This window comes from Elephantulus edwardii, unplaced genomic scaffold, assembly GCF_000299155.1.
Source record: "Elephantulus edwardii isolate Elephantulus edwardi_28Jun2011 unplaced genomic scaffold, EleEdw1.0 scaffold00032, whole genome shotgun sequence".
Classification (NCBI taxonomy): domain Eukaryota; kingdom Metazoa; phylum Chordata; class Mammalia; order Macroscelidea; family Macroscelididae; genus Elephantulus; species Elephantulus edwardii.
The window spans coordinates 1,346,364-1,363,907 of NW_006399782.1; the positions used below are offsets into that span (position 1 = coordinate 1,346,364).

The window sequence follows — 17,544 nt, forward strand, 5'->3', positions numbered from 1 at the left end:
CTCAAGTCGAAGCTGAAGAAAATGAAGACAAGTCTAGGAAGGTCAAAGTACAACCTTGAGTAGTCCTAATTTAAAAACAACCTCAAGAACATACCTGATACCTTGAACAGGAACAATCAAACACTAGATCAGTTGCGGGGCGGCATCAAGGACATCATACATGAAGAAAGCAGATGGTGGTTAAAAAGACTTTGTGCTACAGGGTCACTAAAGGTTGGAACTAAACCAATGACAGTGAGTCTGTTTGTTCTGTTTTGTGTTGTTTTGTATGTTGTATTCCCTCTTGGCCATGCTCACCTCACAATGTAGCTGTGAATAGCAAACAGTACAAAAGACAATCCCTTTATCATCTGACAACACCCAGCACCAATTAGTGGTCTGTGCAGAGCTAGGCTGGGCTGTCCTCACCCATCTCCACCAACTTTCTTTTGCAGTGGCCCTGAGCACCTGCAATCCACACAGCCAAGCCCTCTGTGACAGCAGGACAGGTGTGCTGGCCAGAGCCAAGGCCACAGAGACTTTCTCAAGAATAGATTTGATGCATTGAACACTTACGACCAAAGACTAGATGAGTTATGGGATGATATCAAGAATAATATCACCCTCAGAGAAATAAAAAGGTCATTAAAAAGACAGGAAAGAAAGAAAAGACCAATATGTGTGTCAGAACAGAGTGTGAAGCGTACTCTTGAAACTAGGATAGATAAAGCAAAGGGAAGAAATAAGAAAGAACAGAACATTTCAGGGCATTTCAGAAAAACAAAGTAATGTATTATAATGAAATTCACAAAGACCTGGAGTTAAAAAAAAATAAAATGGAACAAAGAACACGCCCCAGAAGAATAAAACAACTTTGAGCCATTTCAGAGATAGTATATTGTAAAAAAGAGCAAGGGCTGTGTGGAGGGCCATGTCTGCAGTGACTCTGTGTACTCTTCATCTTGATGTTTACTGTGTCGTTTAATATTTTACTCATAGAATCTTCCACAGTTGCAATCTGAAGCTTGAGTTTTATTTTTTGGCTTTCAACCTGACTCAAGCCATGGCATTTTCCATCATCCCATGTGACTGAAACAATGAATAAGGAAGACTCAAGAAGAATTGATGCCTTTGAAATAATCTAAGTGCTCATCAACAAACTAATGGATAGAGAAGCTCTGGTATATTCACACAATGGAATACTACGCTGCATTGAAAAACAAGGAACTCATGCAATATTATTCAGAATGGATGACCCTGAAGGACATTATGCTGAATGAGATATCTCAGTCACAAAGGGACAAATACTGCATAGTGCCACTGTGTAAAACAGGACTGACATAGGGTTTGGGAGGAGACTGAGAAAGATGGGATAAATTCTGTATACTGCACTGAAACAGATGAGAGAGAGAACTGTTTAAAAGGGATATATGATTAGGTATTATTGTCATAGCAGGAGTCCAGAACCAAAGCTGCATAGTGGCGTGGACTTGGGGGGAGAGATTGTATAACAATGAAAGAATTTTTCTTTTACTTTCAAAGAGAAGAATGAACTGGAAGGAAGGAGTGAGCAGGGAGAAAGTGCAACAATGAATGAATGAATGGAAATCCAAAATATCTGTAAATTTTCATTAAAACTAATAAAATAATAATAATTTTTTTCTTACCAAACATAATGGCTTTATTCCATGATTTACTATATATTGTGACAGAATACACATATACTGTGGGAGGAAATGTAAAGAAATCCATTTTAAAAATATCATCTAGATTACGTCAATGACTTTTTTTAAATAATAACATTTTAAAAAAAAAAAGGATTGATGCCTTTGTAAGATGGTGTTGGTGAAGAATATGAAATATACCATGGACTGCCAGAGGACCAACCACATTTGTTTTGGAAGAAATACAGCCAGAATGCTCTTTAGAAGCAAAGATAATGAGACTCCAAGTCTTCACCTCACATATTTTGATTAGGAGGGATCAGTCTCTGGAGAAGGTAGTTACCAAATGCCATCAAGTCCACAATGACTCAGCAATCCTCCCTTAGATTTCCGTGGCACCAGGGATGCATGCCATTGCTGACGTCAGACGGACTCTGGCTGAAAACAGAGAATACCAGAAGGACATCTACTTGGATTTTACCAGCTATGCAAAGACATTTGACTATGGGGGTCACAACAATGGTGGCTAACGTTGAAAAGAATGGGAATCTCAGAACACTTAATTGTGCTTATGCAAAACATATACCTAGACCAAGAACTTGTTGCACTAACAAAGCAAGTGAACACTACATGGTTTTAAAACAAGAAAGGTGTGCGTTAGAGCTGTATCCTCCCTCCATACCTGTTCAATCTCTGCTGAGAAAAATCATTCAAGAAGCTGGATTTTAAGAGGAAGAATGTGGCATCAAGATCAGAGGAAGACTCATCTGCGTTATACAGATGGCACAACCTTGCTTGCTGAAAGTGAGTAGGACTTGAAGTGCTTGCTTCAGAAAATCAAAGACTACAGCCTTCAAAATGGATTATATCTCTACACAAAGGAAAATCCTCACCACTGGGCTAATAGGCAGCATCATGGTAGATGGAGAAACGATAGAAATTGTCAATAACTTCATCTTGTTTGGATTCATAATTCATACCCTTGGTATCAGCAGTCAGAAAATTAAAAGACATGTTGCACTGTGGTCAGAGACCTCTCCTGAAGAGCAAAGAGGTCAGTTTAAAGACCAAGGTGCACCTGATCCAAGCCATGGTCTTTTTGGTTGCTTGCTATGCATCTGAAAGTTGGACAGTGAAGAACGATGACAAAAGAAGAATCAATGCTTGGAGTTGTGCTGTTGGAGGAGAAAACTGAATATCCTATGAACTGACAAGAGAACAGACTTTGAGAGAGTGCACCCAGGATGCTTCTTAGAGGAAATTCAGATTGTGAAACTTTGTCTCAGTACTTTGGGCATGTTGTTAGAGGGGGGCCAGTCTCTGGAAAAAGACATCATTCTTGGAATGATGGAGGATCAGTGAAGGAAGGGGTGACCCTCAACAAGATAGATTGACACAGTGACGGGGTGTGGCAGATATGATAAAGAGGGCACAGAGCAGGACAGTCTTCAGGTCCATTGTTCATAGGGTCACTAAGAGTCCTAGTCACCTTGACAATTGGTTCCTAACAACAACAACAACCTATGATGTTTCTTCCACGGTGATGCTGGTGGATTCAAACAACAAAGCTTTATCGTGAGCAGCCTGACAGGTTACACACGGTGACACCAGGGCTCCTGGTAAAGTCAGTGAACCAGAGGAGGACCCTCAACTAGATGGAACGACAAGGTGCCGCAGGGATGAGTCCCAGCATAGCAAGCTCATGTGTACTGGCAGGACCAGACGGTGCTCTGTTCTGTTAGACACAGGGTTGTTATTAGATGGGGTTAACTCGATGGCACCTCTCAGCCTGGCACGGAGCAGGCTTTCGAGAAATAGCAGCTTACGTTTAATTATTAATGCTGTATAAAAACCCATCCTGAGTTTGTCCCAACAACTGAACAACTGGCAATTGACATTATGTAATAACTTTTCCCGTCTTTCTCAACAGGTGCAGATCTGTGACTCCAAATAGTGTCTGGAGCAGTCAGGATGTCACTCCAGGCTCGTGGACCAGTGCCTGGGCAGCGATTCCATCTGCCGATGGCAGCCCAGGTGCTTTGGGGCGGCCTCTGCCTGCTCCGTGTGCTGTGGTGTCTCCTTCCGCAGACAGGCTATGTGCACCCAGATGAATTTTTCCAGTCGCCTGAAGTCATGGCAGGTAAATCTCCTCGGGGGTGAAAAGGAGCAGTTTCAGCAAAGCTGGGCTGGACTGCTGTCTGGACATCGAGGTGGGGGTTGGGGGGAAGAGGAAGCACGTCTGTGCACCGGGGAGGTACAGCTGCAGCCTCTCTGAGCTGACTTGAGTGTCAGCACTTCATACTTCCGCCCTGCGCAATGCCACAGACCTTCTGTGTGATATTAATAAATCACTGATCTCTGGTGTAGTGGGCCTTTACCGAAGCACTCAAGATTTAGGCTTTCTCTGGGCATTTGGAACCCGGGACTTGGGTATCTGCACAGAGTTACTATTAATAGTTGCCGCCTGCTTAGGACAATGTCTGGGTCATTCAGAAAGCAAGCTGCATTGGACTTCTCTCTAAAGGAGTTTTTTCACTGTGCTTGTCCAGTGAACAGGGAGCTTTGCACACGGCTGTGAATGCACACAATAAATCTTTTATCTGTAGGTAAATGTGAGGAGTAAGGGAACTCGGACCTGGCATGATCACTACTAAGGGAGTGTAGGATTATTCATGAGGATGCTTGCCAGAGCCCTGGAGCCTTCTCAAACAGCTGCTTCTTCGTGGTTCAAGATAGCTGTCGCAATTCCAGCCATCAGGTCTAAGTCCCAGGCAACAGAAAAGAAATTAACATGTCTGTCACCTTTAAGGGCATTTTTGAAACTCACATACTTTACACACACACACACACACACACACACACACACACACACACACTTATATGCCATTAGTCAGAATGTATCAGTCATGTGGCTATCTATGCCAAGCTGCAAGGGAAGCTGAGAAATGTCGTGGTTACGCTGAATCTAGAGCCCGACTGATATGAGACAGTCTTTAAGGAATAGGAGAGAATGGATATCAGGGAGGTTGAATGGGCACTCACCATCTCTTCCAGATTCGATAATCAGTGGCAATAGCTACACAGAACTCAGACCATACTTACAGTTAAGTGATTACTAAGGAGCAGAATACAATGGGGGATCAGAATCAGGAACTATGCGGGCAAAGTCTCTCTTCTTTAGCGCAGGACCGCCCTCCCAGCTCTTCTCAGCCACTGATTCCACCAGAGTCCCTTCCACGCCGCTTACTGTCATCACTTTTATAGCCTTGACCTGAGTCACAGATCTTCTAGAAGATTCCTTCATTCCTCTTCTCAGTCTGCTTCTTCTCTCTTCTTTCTTCTGCTTCTTTGAAAACCTCTGTGGGGCTGGCTGCATTGACACACAACTGCTCGTCACTTTTAAGGGCTGATCTTCCCAAAGTCACAAACTGACAGAGCCCCTTTCACAAGTGACAATCCCCTGTAACCCTAGGTCTAGACAGAGAGCATCAGAGCACACCATTTACAGCTTAACCAGGAGGCATCAAGCAACCTGGACTAAACTAACAAACTTCTTGGTGTAGAAAACTAGCCCAAAGGTAACTCCTTGGAATCTAGAGGAGAAACATTTTCAAGCTGGTATCCCCCCAACTAAAGAAGAAAGCTGAAAATCCACAGAAAGGACCTCGTTTGACCACAGAGAAAAACCCAGATATTTTTGCTACCAGCTAAATCAAGGGATTTTCTTTTTAAGCCCCAAAGACTTGTCATCTTTCACATACATTGTTGTTGTTATGTGCTGTCAAGTCACCTGCAACTCATAGTGGCCCTATGTACAACAGTCCTAAACCCTGCCCTATCCTGTGCCAGTCTTATTGTCTCTGACACACCTACCTCCATTACCCCCATCACTGAATCAATCCACCTCATATCGAGGGTCTTCCTCTCCTGTGCTGTCCCTCTACCCTCCCAAATATGATTTCCCTCTCCAAAGACTGGTCCCTTCTTGCAGCATGTCCAGAGTATGTCAGACAAAGCTTCAGAATCCTTGCCTCCAAGGAGCAGCCTGGTCTCACCTTTTCTAGGACTAACCTGTTTGTTCTTCTAGCAGTCAACATTCTTCTCCAGCACCGCAGCTCAAAGGCATCAATTCTCCTTTTTTCACACCTAGTCATTGTCCAGCTTTCAGATGCAAAGCAAGTAATTGCAAAGACTATGGCCTGGGTCAGGTTTACCTTAGTCTCCAGAAAGCCATCGTTGCTCTTCAGTACTTTGGAGAGGTCTCTGACAGCAGACTTTCCCAATGCAATTCGTCCTTTGATCTCCTGGCTTCTGGTGCCAAGAGTGTTTATTATGGAGCCAAGCAAATATTCCCACATACATATGTATGGTGTTTTGGTGTGTGTGTGTGTGTGTGTGTGTTTACCTGAGCCAGCAAAAAGCAGCCAGATTTATCAGATTCTAGATTTCCTGTTTCTTTTTCACCTCTGACATAAAGTAGATAAAATGGCCAAAGTCTGGCAGGCTGAGCGGGTGAAGCAAAGAGCTGTAAACAACGAAGGTGAGATGTTACAGACAACACAGCTTGGCTAAAAGATGCTCCTCTTGTTAAAAGAGTAAGCTACCATAGAGACAACTGCAGTTCAGTTGGATTTTACCACAGAGTGCCAGAAGAACAAAAAAAAATCTCTTTTGGAGGAAATTCAGCCAGAGAGCTGAAGGAAGCAAGGACTGAGACTTCACACATAATTTGGACATGTTATCAGAAGAGGCCAGTGTTTGGAGAAGGACAGAATGGATGGTCAATGAAAAAGAGGAAGGCCCTTGACGAGTTGGACTGACTGACACAGTGGCTACAGCAGTGGCTTCCACCCAGCAGTGATTACGTGGATGGCACAAGATGCCGGGTACGTAGACATGATGGCTACAGGCCATGTATCAGCCTATTCTACATACAGTCACTAAGATTCGATGCTTACATCAGGGAGCACTGGTGGCATGGGAGTTAAATCATTCTGTTGCTACTCACCAAAAGGTCAGTGGTTCAAACCTACCAGCTGCTCCTTGAGAGAAAGATGTAGCAACCTGCTTCCCTTTTTTTCCAAAAAAAAGCAAAATAAGTGTGGAAAGTGAAACAAACAAACAAACAAACTCACTGCTGTCTCATCAAAACTGACGAGGGCTGACTGTCCAATTACGTTTCCGAGGGTGTTCAGGGCAGATTGCTCATACTTCTCCTGAGGAGTCTTTGGTGTCTTGACAACATCAGAGGTGCCTGGCCTTTGGGTAAGCACCAAAACTCCCCATAGACTAGGCCACCAGAGCTCCATCCTGAAAGTTTAAAACACTGAAAAGCAGTTCTGCTCTGCCCTACAAGGTCAGTGTGAGCAGACGTGACAGGAGGGCTGTGGATTTTAAGGTCTTCCTGCTCTCACCACCCCTCTGAGCTATGAGATATGGAGGTACAGGCTTTCTAGACCAACATCAGACATAAAGTACTTTATTTAACTACACAAGTACTAGGCAGCTCTGGTGGCCTACTGGTAAGCAGCTGTGCTGCTGCAATCCTGAATGAGTATGGTTCAAATCCACCCGCTGTTCTGCTGGAGAAGGATGGGCAATCTCCTCCCGTGCAATTAACTGCCTTTGAAAACCTGCCAGTCGGTCAGCTATGGGTTGATGGTACACAACAACAACAACACAAAAGCACTGCCTAGAGATATTCCTTTAGTAAAAAAATTCGTTTACTTGGCTCCACAGTCAACACTCTTGGCACCAGCAGCCAGGAAATTATAAGACATATTGCAATGGTAAAGCCTGCTGTTAGGGACCTCTCCAAAGTATTAAAGAGCAATTGTGTCTCTCTGGAGACTAAGGTGTGCCTGATACAGGCCATGGTCTTTGCTATCACTTGTTATGCATCAGACAGCTGGACAGTGACTAAGGAGGATAGAAGGAGAACTGATGCCTTTGAGCTGTGGTGCTGGAGAAGAGTATTGAGGGTACCATGGACTGCTGAGAAAACAAACAGATTCATCCTGGAGAGGGTTAAACCAGGTGGCTCCTTGGAGGCAAGGATTCTGAGGCTCTGTCTAACATACTTTGGACATGTTGTGAGGAGAGGCCAGTCCTTGGAGAGGGACATCATGCTTGGGAGGGTGGAGGGACAGTGCAGGAGGGGAAGGCCCTCTATGAGGTGGACCGATTCGGTGACTGGGATAATCGGGACGGGTGTATCGGGGACAGTGCAATTGGCAAAGGACAGAGTATAGGGCTGTTGTACATAGGGTCGCTATGAGTCTCAAGTGACTTGATGGCACATAACAACAACCACCACCACAGAGAAAACAAAGATCCCCTTTAACCATGACCTTTGTTGCTTATTCTCACTCCTCCTCTCCAGGTCAGTGAGCACAGACTTATTTTTGCTCATTACTGTTCTGCAGTGAACACTTTCACATGGCTTTATCACAAGCAACCCCTTATTTACTTTGCTTACTGGGTGTTCTATCCCTGTTAAACTTCCTGCCATTAAGTCAGTTCTGACTCAAAGCAACCCACCAGCCAGGATCTCCAGTGGTAAGGAGCTGCACTGTCAGCCCAAAGAGGTTTGAATCCTCCAGCCCTCCAGCTAAAGCCCGCTGGAGTTTTTCCATCACACAACTGCTTCTATTTCTGTTGTTGTGGATTGTCAAATCCGAACTGGCCCATAGATGAACCTCCAGCAATTATCTTTGTGTTGGCAAGTGATTTCTTACCACTAAGCCACCAGAACTCCCACCATCCTTGTTGTTGTTGCTGTTAGGTGCCGTTGAGTATGGCTCATAGCAACCTATGAAGAACAGATCTGAACCCTGTCCATCATCTCTGACACCCTCAAGCCCACTGCCGCAGCCACTGTGTCAATCTATCTGGTTGAGGGTCTTCCTCTCTTCCACTGATCTTAACCTTTCTGAGTATGAAGTTTCTCTCCTCCTACCAACATGCCCCAAGTATGTAAGACAAAGCTTTGCCATCTTTGTCTCCAAGGAGCACTCACTACACTCTGTCCCACTCTGCCCAAGACATATCTGTTTGTTCTTTTGGAAGTGCATGGAATACTTTTCTCCAATACCACAACTCAAAGGCATTAATTATTCTTCTGTCATCATTCTTTATTGTCCAGGTCTCAGATGAAATAGCAGGTGATTGAAAAGACTATGGCCTGAATCAGGTACACCTTAGTCTTCAGACTGACATCATTGCTCCTCAGTAATCTGGAGAGGTCCCTGACTGCAAACTTTCCCAGTGCAGTACATCTCCTAGCTTCTGGTACCAAGTGTGTTGATTGTTGGTCCAAGAAAGATTAATTCATTGATAGTTTCAAGCTTTTCTCCATGTATCATGATGTTCCCTTTTGATTCAGCGGTGATAACTTTTGTCTTGATGTTGAGGTGTAATCCATATTGAAGGCTATAGTATTTGGTTTCTGCAGCAAATGCTTCAAGTCCTCTTCACTTTCAGCAAACAAGTTGTATCATCTGCATAACACAGGTTGTTGATGAGTCTTCCACCAATCCTAATGCCACATTCTTCATAGAGTCCAGCTTCTTGAATGATTTTCTCACCACACAGGATATAAACCAGGTGCACACCTTTTCTTATTTTAAACCATACAATATTCCTTTGCCCTATTCAGAAAACAGCCTCTTGATCTAGGTGTATGTTTCATGAGAGCACAATTAAGTGTTCTGGGATTCCAAGTCTTCCCATAATTTGTGTTAGCCATAATTTATTATGATCCACAGTCAAATATCTTCACATATTCAATAAAGCACAAATACACCACATTCTTCTGATATTCTTTGCCACAATCCATCTGACATCAGCAATGATATCCCTGGTGCCATAACCTCTTCTAAAGCCAGTTTGAAATTCTAGCATTTCTCTGTCAATGTACTGTTCTAGATGATTTTGGATGATCTACAGCAATATTTTGTTTTCATGTGACATTAATGATACTGTTTGATAGTTTCCATATTCTATTGGATCACCTTTATTGGGAATGGGAACAAATATGGATTGCTTCCAGTCAGTCGGCCAGGTAATTGTCTTCCACATTTCCTGGCACAGGGGTCACTTGTGAGTTGCTGTGATGCTGGAAGCTACTCCACCAGTGCGTCAAATGCCAGAAGAGGAACCCACGGTGGGGTGGGTTTCAGCACAGCTCCTAGATTAAGAGAGACTAGGAAGCAGAATTGGTCATTCACTTCTGAAATAGCAGGCTTCTGAAAAACCCGTGAATACAGGAACTCAGCTATAGTATTAGAGGTAGAGGTTTGGAAGTAAATAAAAATGAGGAAATAACTGCAAGCATCCTTATTAATTGGAACATGAAATGTACATAGTATGAATGTAGGAAAACTAGAAGTTGTGAAAATCGAAATGGAACAAATAACATTGACATCCTAGGCTTTAGTGAGATGAGATGGACTGGCATTGACCAGCCAATTACCTGATATATTATACTGGGAATGAAAAACCGAGGAAGAGTGGTGTTGCATTCATAGTTAAAAAAACAATTTCAAGTTCTATCCTGAAGTACAATGTTGTGAGTGATAGGATACTATCCACACGCATAAAAGGAAGACTTATTAATATGACTATTATTCAAATATCCACATCTATACCTAAAGCCAAAGAGGAGGAAATTGAAGATCTTGACCAAATTTTACAGTCTGAAATTGACCAAACATGCAATCTAGATGTGTTAAGGACAACTGGTGACTGGAACGCAAAAGCTGGAGACAACAAAGGTGAAATGACAGAAAGTATGGACTTGGTGACAGAAATAAGGCCAGAAATCAAATGATTGAATTTTGTATGCTTAATGATTTAGTAATCATAAATGCCTTTTATAAGACACAAATGGTGACTTTACACATGGACTTCACCTGATGGACTGTGTAGGAATCAGATTGATTACATCTGTGGATGGAATGGTCAGAGAAGCAGAGTACCAGCAGTCAAAACCAGGCCAGGGGCTGACTGACAGACAGACCATCAAGTACTGATGACAAGTTCAAATTGAGTATAAAGAAAATTAAGACAAGTCCATAGGAGCCAAAATAGGTCTATCCATCTAAATTTTAAAATCATCTTAAGAATTGGTTTGAGGCAGCCAATGATTGACAGCCGTATGAGGTGTGGAATAACATTAAGGTTATCATCCATGAATAGAGCAAAAGGTCACTACAAAGAAAAAAAGCAAAATGGATGTCTGGAGAGACCAAAAATTTTACTAGAGTGTTGAGAAGAAAAAGACCTGAACAAAAGGCAGCTCAAGAAGACAAAGTATTATAATAAAATGTGCAGAAATCTGGAGTCAGGGCATAGAAAAGGAAGAACTCAGCATTTCTCAAGCTGAAAAAAAAAATTTAAGCCTCAAATTGCACTACTTAGAGATGCTATGGTCAAAATATTGAAAACTCCAGGAAGTATTAAAAGAAGATGGTTTTCGTACAGTCACTGTACCAAAAAAAAAAAAATGGTCAGCACTGAAATATTTCAGTACATACCATATAATCAAGAACAATTGTAATGAAGGAAGAAGTTCAAGTTACACTGAATGCACTGGCAAAAAAAAATAAGGCCCCTGGAGTCTATGGGACACCAGTTGACTTGTTTCAAATAACAAATACAGCCATCCTTGTGAGAGGCTGTAAATCTGGCAAACGGCTTTGATTCAGTAAGAAGCTGCTGTGGAGTTGGGATAGGAACAGATGTCAGCCACACCTAAAGCGGAATCTTTGAATTAGTGAAAAATTGTTAGGGAAGTACTAGTAATTCCGTGCTTGCCTTGATTGCACTGACACAGCTCCTTGATTATAAGCATTCTTATCAAGATGGGATTTTTTAATCTGATTTTATATTTTACAGCTCTGAGAGCGGAAGGACTCCCCACCCTCTTCCCACTCACACACTCGCCCAGGGCACAGTTTATCTCCTTTCTTTCCTCCTTCCCTTTTGCAAGAAAGCCTTCCTAAGAAGGGCTGGAAGTAACAACTATGAGATATCATCTCACCCCAGTAAGAATATAGCAAAATTTAACACAGCAGCAAACCACAAATGCTGACGAGGTTGTGGAGAAACTGGAAACCTTACTCACTGTTGGTGGGAGTGTAAAATGGTGCAACCACTATGGAAAGCTGTATGGCGCTTTCTCAAAAAGTTGCAAATAGAAATACCATTTGACCCAGCAATTCCACTAATGGGAATATACCCTAAAGAAACCATAACTGACACCCAAGCAGATATATGCACACCCATGTTTATTGCGGCTTTGTTCGCAATAGCAGAGCTGGAAACAACTCAAGTGCCCATCAACAAACGAATGGATAGAGAAGCTCTGGTATTCACACAATGGAATACTACACTGCATTGAAAAACAAGGAACTCATGAAATATTATGCAAAATGGATGACCCTGGAGGACATTATGCTGAGTGAAATATCTCAGTCACAAAAGGACAAATATTGCATAGGGCCACTGTTGTAAAATGGAACTGACATCGGGGTTGAGGGAAGACAGAGGAGGAGAGGAATAATGTACACTGCATTTAAACAGATGAGGGAGAGAACAGTTTAAAAGGGATATATGATTGGGTATTATTGTCATGACAATGTTGCACAGTGGAGTGGACTTGGGGGGAGGGATTGCATAACAATAAAAGAGTTTTCCTTTTACTTTTCAAGAAGAGTGAATTGGGGGGTAGCGGTGGGCAGGGAGAAAAGTACAACAATGAATGATTGGCAACCCTAAGTCTCTGTAAGCTTTCTTTTAAATTAAAAAAAAAAAAAAAGACTGAGCTGCCTGATGAGCCCTCATCAGCCTGGAGGCTGCCGCTGCGCCCCCTTGCGGCCTCACAGGCCTGCAGGTCGGAAGCTGGCGCTGCTCTCCGGATCCACTAGGCTGACAGCGGCCTCTGAGGGCTGAGCTCCTGCTGGAAGATCTGCGTCCAAGCTCATGCGTGTTGGCAATATAGAGCTCCTTCAGGCGGTAGGACTCGGGCTCTGTTTCCTTGTCTGGAGTTGCTCTCAGCTCCTAGAGGCTGCCCACATTCTCGCCCAGGGCCCTCTCCCCTTTCAAGCCCACATTGGCCTCTCCAAACCTCCTTGACCCTGGACCACCCGGGTCTGCGACCCCCTGCAGAAAGATCTCCACCTTTGAAGGTACACCTGGTAATTATCTTATCGCCTGTATCATATAGTAAAAGTTGATCACTGAGAGAATAAATCATTGTATTCACAGTCCTGGGGACCATGCAGGGTGCACAGGCACGCGGAGTCATCCTCGTGGTGCAGGGGTTAAAAGCGCTTGCTTGCAGTGCAAACCCACCCACTTCTCCACAGAAGAAAGATACGGCCAGGGAAACCTCCCGAGCAGTTCTACTCGGCTGTATAAGGGTCCAGTTGGGTCAGAATCAACTCAACAAAAGTGAGTTTGATTTTGGTTTGGGGTACACTGGTGTCTGTGTGATACAAATGGTTTGCACTAGTTACTAACCTCAAGGCTGGCACTTTGAACTCACCCATTGGCACCATGGAAGAAAGGCCTGATGATCACCTTCCATAAAGATTGTGTTGCTGTTGTTATGTGCTGTCGAATCACTTGTGACTCATAACGACCCTGTGTACAACAGCCCTAAACCCTGCTCTGTCCTGTGCCAATCACTGTCTCTGATACACCCATCCCAATTATCCCAGTCACTGAATCAATCCACCTCATAGAGGGCCTTCACATCCTGCGCTGTCCCTCTACCCTCCCAAGCATGATGTACTTCTCCAAGGACAGGTCTCTCCTCACAACATGTCCAAAGTATGTTAGATGGAGCCTCAAAATCCTTGCCTCCAAGGAGCCACCTGGTTTGACCCTTTCCAGGACAAATCTGTTTGTTTTCCTAGCAGTACATGGTACCCTCAATACTTTTCTCCAGCACCACAGCTCAAAGGCATCAATTCTCCTTCTATCCTCCTTCCCCAAATCGATTTTAACTCAACAACCCCATGTGACCAAGTTGAACTAATCCACGGACGTTTCAAGACTGGTCTTTACAAAAGCACATCACTAGTTCTTGCTCCCACAGAGTCCCTGGGTGGATTCAAACTGCTAACCTTTCCGTTAGTAGCCGAATACTTAACCATTGTGCCACCAGGGCATCTTGTCCCATAAAGCTTACAGTCAGCAACCCTATGGAGAGATTCAACTCTTTACTGGAGGCTGTCACCATGAGTCAGAATCAACCAGACATAACAGGATTGGAGTTTGGGGTTTGGTGCGCTAGAAAGGTAGGGAATCTTGGGGGCCATCCTAGAACTCCACCTGCCACCTGTCCCGAGGGTGGTCTTTCTCACCTCTGCCTCTCTCTCTGCAGAAGACATCTTGGGCACGGAGGCGGCGAGGCCCTGGGAGTTTGGCCTGAGCAGCTCCTGCCGCACGGTGGTCTTCCCGCTGCTGACCTCTGGCTCTGCCTTCTGGCTCCTTAGGCTCTGGGAACAGCTGCGGCCTCAGCCGGGCCTGGTGAATGCCTACATGCTCCTGGTGGGACCCAGGCTCCTCCTCACCGTCCTCTCCTTTGCCCTGGACTGGGCCGTGTACCATCTGGCCCCACGGTGGGGGGCGGAGCGCTGGAATGCCCTGGCCCTCCTGGCTGGCTCCTACGTCACGCTAGTCTACTACACAAGGACCTTCTCCAACGCCATTGAGGGGCTGCTGTTCGCGTGGCTGCTAGTGCTGGTGTCTCCCCACGCGGCTGAGAGCTCCACACCCAAGCAGCCTGCTCCTGACCCCTGGTGGCACCGCTGGCTTCTCGGGGGCATCATAGCTGCTGGCTTCTTCAACCGGCCCACCTTTCTGGCTTTTGCTGTGGTCCCCCTCTTCCTCTGGGGCACTGACAGAGCCCCAAACCGTGGCTTCAAGTCACTGGCCCAGGAGGCCCTGACACTGCTCCCCGGGGCGGCCCTCACGGCAGCTACATTTGTGGCCGTGGACAGCTGGTACTTCTCTAGCCCATCTAGAGGGAACCCATTTGTCCTGACTCCTGCCAACTTCTTGCATTACAATCTGGACCCTCAGAACCTGGCGAGGCACGGCACACACATGCGGCTCACCCACTTGGCAGCCAACGGCTTCCTGCTCTTCGGGCCACTGCATGTCAGGGCCCTGCAGGCTGTGTGGCAGCAATTGCAAACCTGCTTCCAGCCCTTTGCAAAAATGGGCTTCCTCAGGCTGCCGGGGGCCCAGAACCTGATGGGCAGTCCCAGGTCTTACCTCCTTCTCTTCTACTTCACACCGTTGGCCTTGCTGTCTGCCTTTAGCCACCAGGAGGCTCGGTTCCTCATCCCCCTTCTGGTGCCCCTGGTCCTTCTCTGTAGTCCTCAGGCCCAGCCCGTGCCCTGCCAGGGCTCCCTGGTCCTCTTTAACGCCCTAGGGGCACTCGTCTTTGGATGCCTGCACCAGGGGGGCCTAGTGCCCAGCCTGGGACACCTGGAGCAAGTAGTTCATGCCCCTGTGCCCCCAGGTCCACCCACCCACTACACACTGCTCTTCTCCCACACCTACATGCCTCCCCGGCACCTCCTGCACCTCCCAAGCCTGGAGTCACCTGTGAAGGTGGTGGACATGGCTGGGACAGAGGACTGGGTCCTGTGTCAGACCCTGAACAATTTCACCAACCAGCCAGCCTGCCAGCCAGCGGGCGGGCCGTGGCTCTGCCGCCTCTTTGTGGTGACCCCTGGCACCACCAGACCTGCTGTGGAGAAATGTGGTTTCCCCCTCAAAAGTGAAATGCATGTATTTCCCCACTTGACCATGGAAGACCCACCAGCGCTGTCCTCCCTGCTGAGTGGGGCGTGGAGGGACCACCTCAGCCTTCACATTATGGAGCTGGGGGAGAAGTCTGACACTGTGATGGAGCAGCCCACAGCTCAGCCATAGATGTGCCTCTCCACCTTCTGCATGGGTAGCCAGGTTAGGCAGGGCATTGAATCCTTCCTTTATTTTCCCTTCCAGGATTCCCACCCTGCAGCTGCTGGGTATGGCCTCACCCTCTGGGTGAGCTGCCCCCTTTCTCCTCAGAGACCAAAGATCTGACCTACCACTGTCCTGATTTCAAGGTCCTGATGTGACCCCTAGCACCTAATATATGCCCCCCACACTCCCTTCCACTGTGATGCATTACATATATCAGAGTGCCTGTTGTGAAAAGAAAGGTCTGCTAATGCCATTGCTGAGTGGCCTCTCCCAGTGTTCCCGAGATGCCTTACCTCTGCTGTCATGGCAGCCTTTCACCTTCCTAGAGGGCAGTGTGGTGAGGAGAGAAAAATGTATTACTCAGATACAGAGGCCTGAGTTTCAGTCCCTGAACTTGTCATTCTCTGATGGTGTGATCTTAAGCAAGCTCCCCTTCTCAACTACTCAGTGAGCTGTTCACAGCTGGATTTCACAGCACATGGCCTCTGGCTGGGCAGGCATGTTCTTCGCAAAGCTTTAACGCATGCTGTCAAACTGGTTGGTTGTTATCAAAATAGATCATTCCGGGTCTTTGCTTCCTACTTCCTTCTACTCTGGTTTCTGACAGAAGTGGTGGAACTCTCCAACCATTTCTGCGTGTCACTTTTTGAGAGTCCTCTTCCCAGGCTGGAAGCCCAGATGTTCCCTCCCTCACAGTGTCATCTGGGCCTTCTCAGACTCCCCACAAAGGACAGAGAAAGCACAGGGCTCAGTCTGACAACCCCGGAGAGGACTGTGGCACAGCCAGAGATCTCACCTCTCAAATGTGGTCTGGTCACTCTCTGAAGCCAAAGTCCCTGCATATAAAACCTCCCTTGACGTGATGGAGCACAAACCTCATGCCCAACCAAAGCCTGTTGTTCTGGTGGGAGCCTGACGGTTGTCACTGCTTCTCCAACTCATAGAGTATTTTTCACCCAGACCACTGACTGCTAGCACTTCCAAACCTGTTTGCATTCTCCCTCTCACATCCCTTCAATAGCCAAAGAGACCATGAGGCAGGCGCTCAGACCCATGGGGAAAAAAATCAGCGACATCAGTGTGCAACTGGAGGGTTCTAGTTCTGCCCTCTGGGTAACGTCCTGGGCCACTCCACTCATGGGGTGCTGCTCTGTGGCAGTTGTTTGCTTTGGTTCCACATCCTCCTAAAACCACAGTACTACCAAGGGAGCACAAAGCCAGGGTGTGTGGCTGGTGAATACTGGAACATGCTCCGGGTTGGATGGTTTGTTTTTTTAAGCTCTGTTAACACTGGTCAACTTCTGTGGTGTAAATACTCTGGCCATGGACACATTCAAGTTACCAATCTGATGTTAAGGAACTCAGAATTGGGATGAGATGCCATCAGCCTGCTCGCATGAGCCAGGACAGTTGCCTCTTGTAGACCCTGTGGCATGATTCATGGCACTCTCCTGTTCTTGTGGTTGAAGTCAGCCATGAACCTCTGATTCACCTTCCTACCTCTCTCTAGTGCTTAGCATTGCATGTGGCATGTAGTTAACACTTTACCTTGTAGCCAAAGATGACTTTTTGTACAACAGATAAAAGCCAGTGCCACCTTGGAAATACTTCAGCCTCTGGAACCCAAGTTTCTCCTCTTTCTTAAGACGTTTAAGCCCCCTCTGATCACTGGATCTACAACCTCGAATCTCGGAATACTCTGAAGGACTCGGTGGTGTAGCAATCTGTGGATTATGGCGATCTGGCGGGCTATTAAATTTATCTATGAAGTATCGGTATCCTAGCATCTCTGTATATTGTAAAAGGGCTGAACTGGCCTAACAATCAGTGAGCAGTTTTCCTATTTCAAGCGGCAAGGCTTGTTGTTAGGTGCCATCAGGTTGAAATACAACAGAACTGGCCTAGTCCTGTG

General features: G+C 45.9%; 1 protein-coding gene across 1 annotated transcript; it reads left to right on the forward strand.

Moving 5' to 3' along the window:
• The first annotated feature begins 3,665 nt into the window (after nt 1-3,665).
• On the forward strand, nt 3,666-15,596 carry PIGZ (phosphatidylinositol glycan anchor biosynthesis, class Z). The gene is made up of 2 exons (XM_006884287.1): nt 3,666-3,783; nt 14,035-15,596. Exons 1-2 carry the CDS (start codon nt 3,666-3,668, stop codon nt 15,594-15,596), a joined length of 1,680 nt encoding a protein of 559 aa, XP_006884349.1.
• Nucleotides 15,597-17,544: the final 1,948 nt, after the last annotated feature.

Excerpts from the sequence above, each read along its gene's own strand:
- PIGZ (XM_006884287.1), top strand. The coding sequence starts at position 3,666 with ATGGCAGCCCAGGTGCTTTGGGGCGGCCTCTGCCTGCTCCGTGTGCTG. Across the intron at positions 3,784-14,034 it reads GTCGCCTGAAGTCATGGCAG|AAGACATCTTGGGCACGGAG; the intron begins GTAAATCTCCTC and ends CTCTCTCTGCAG.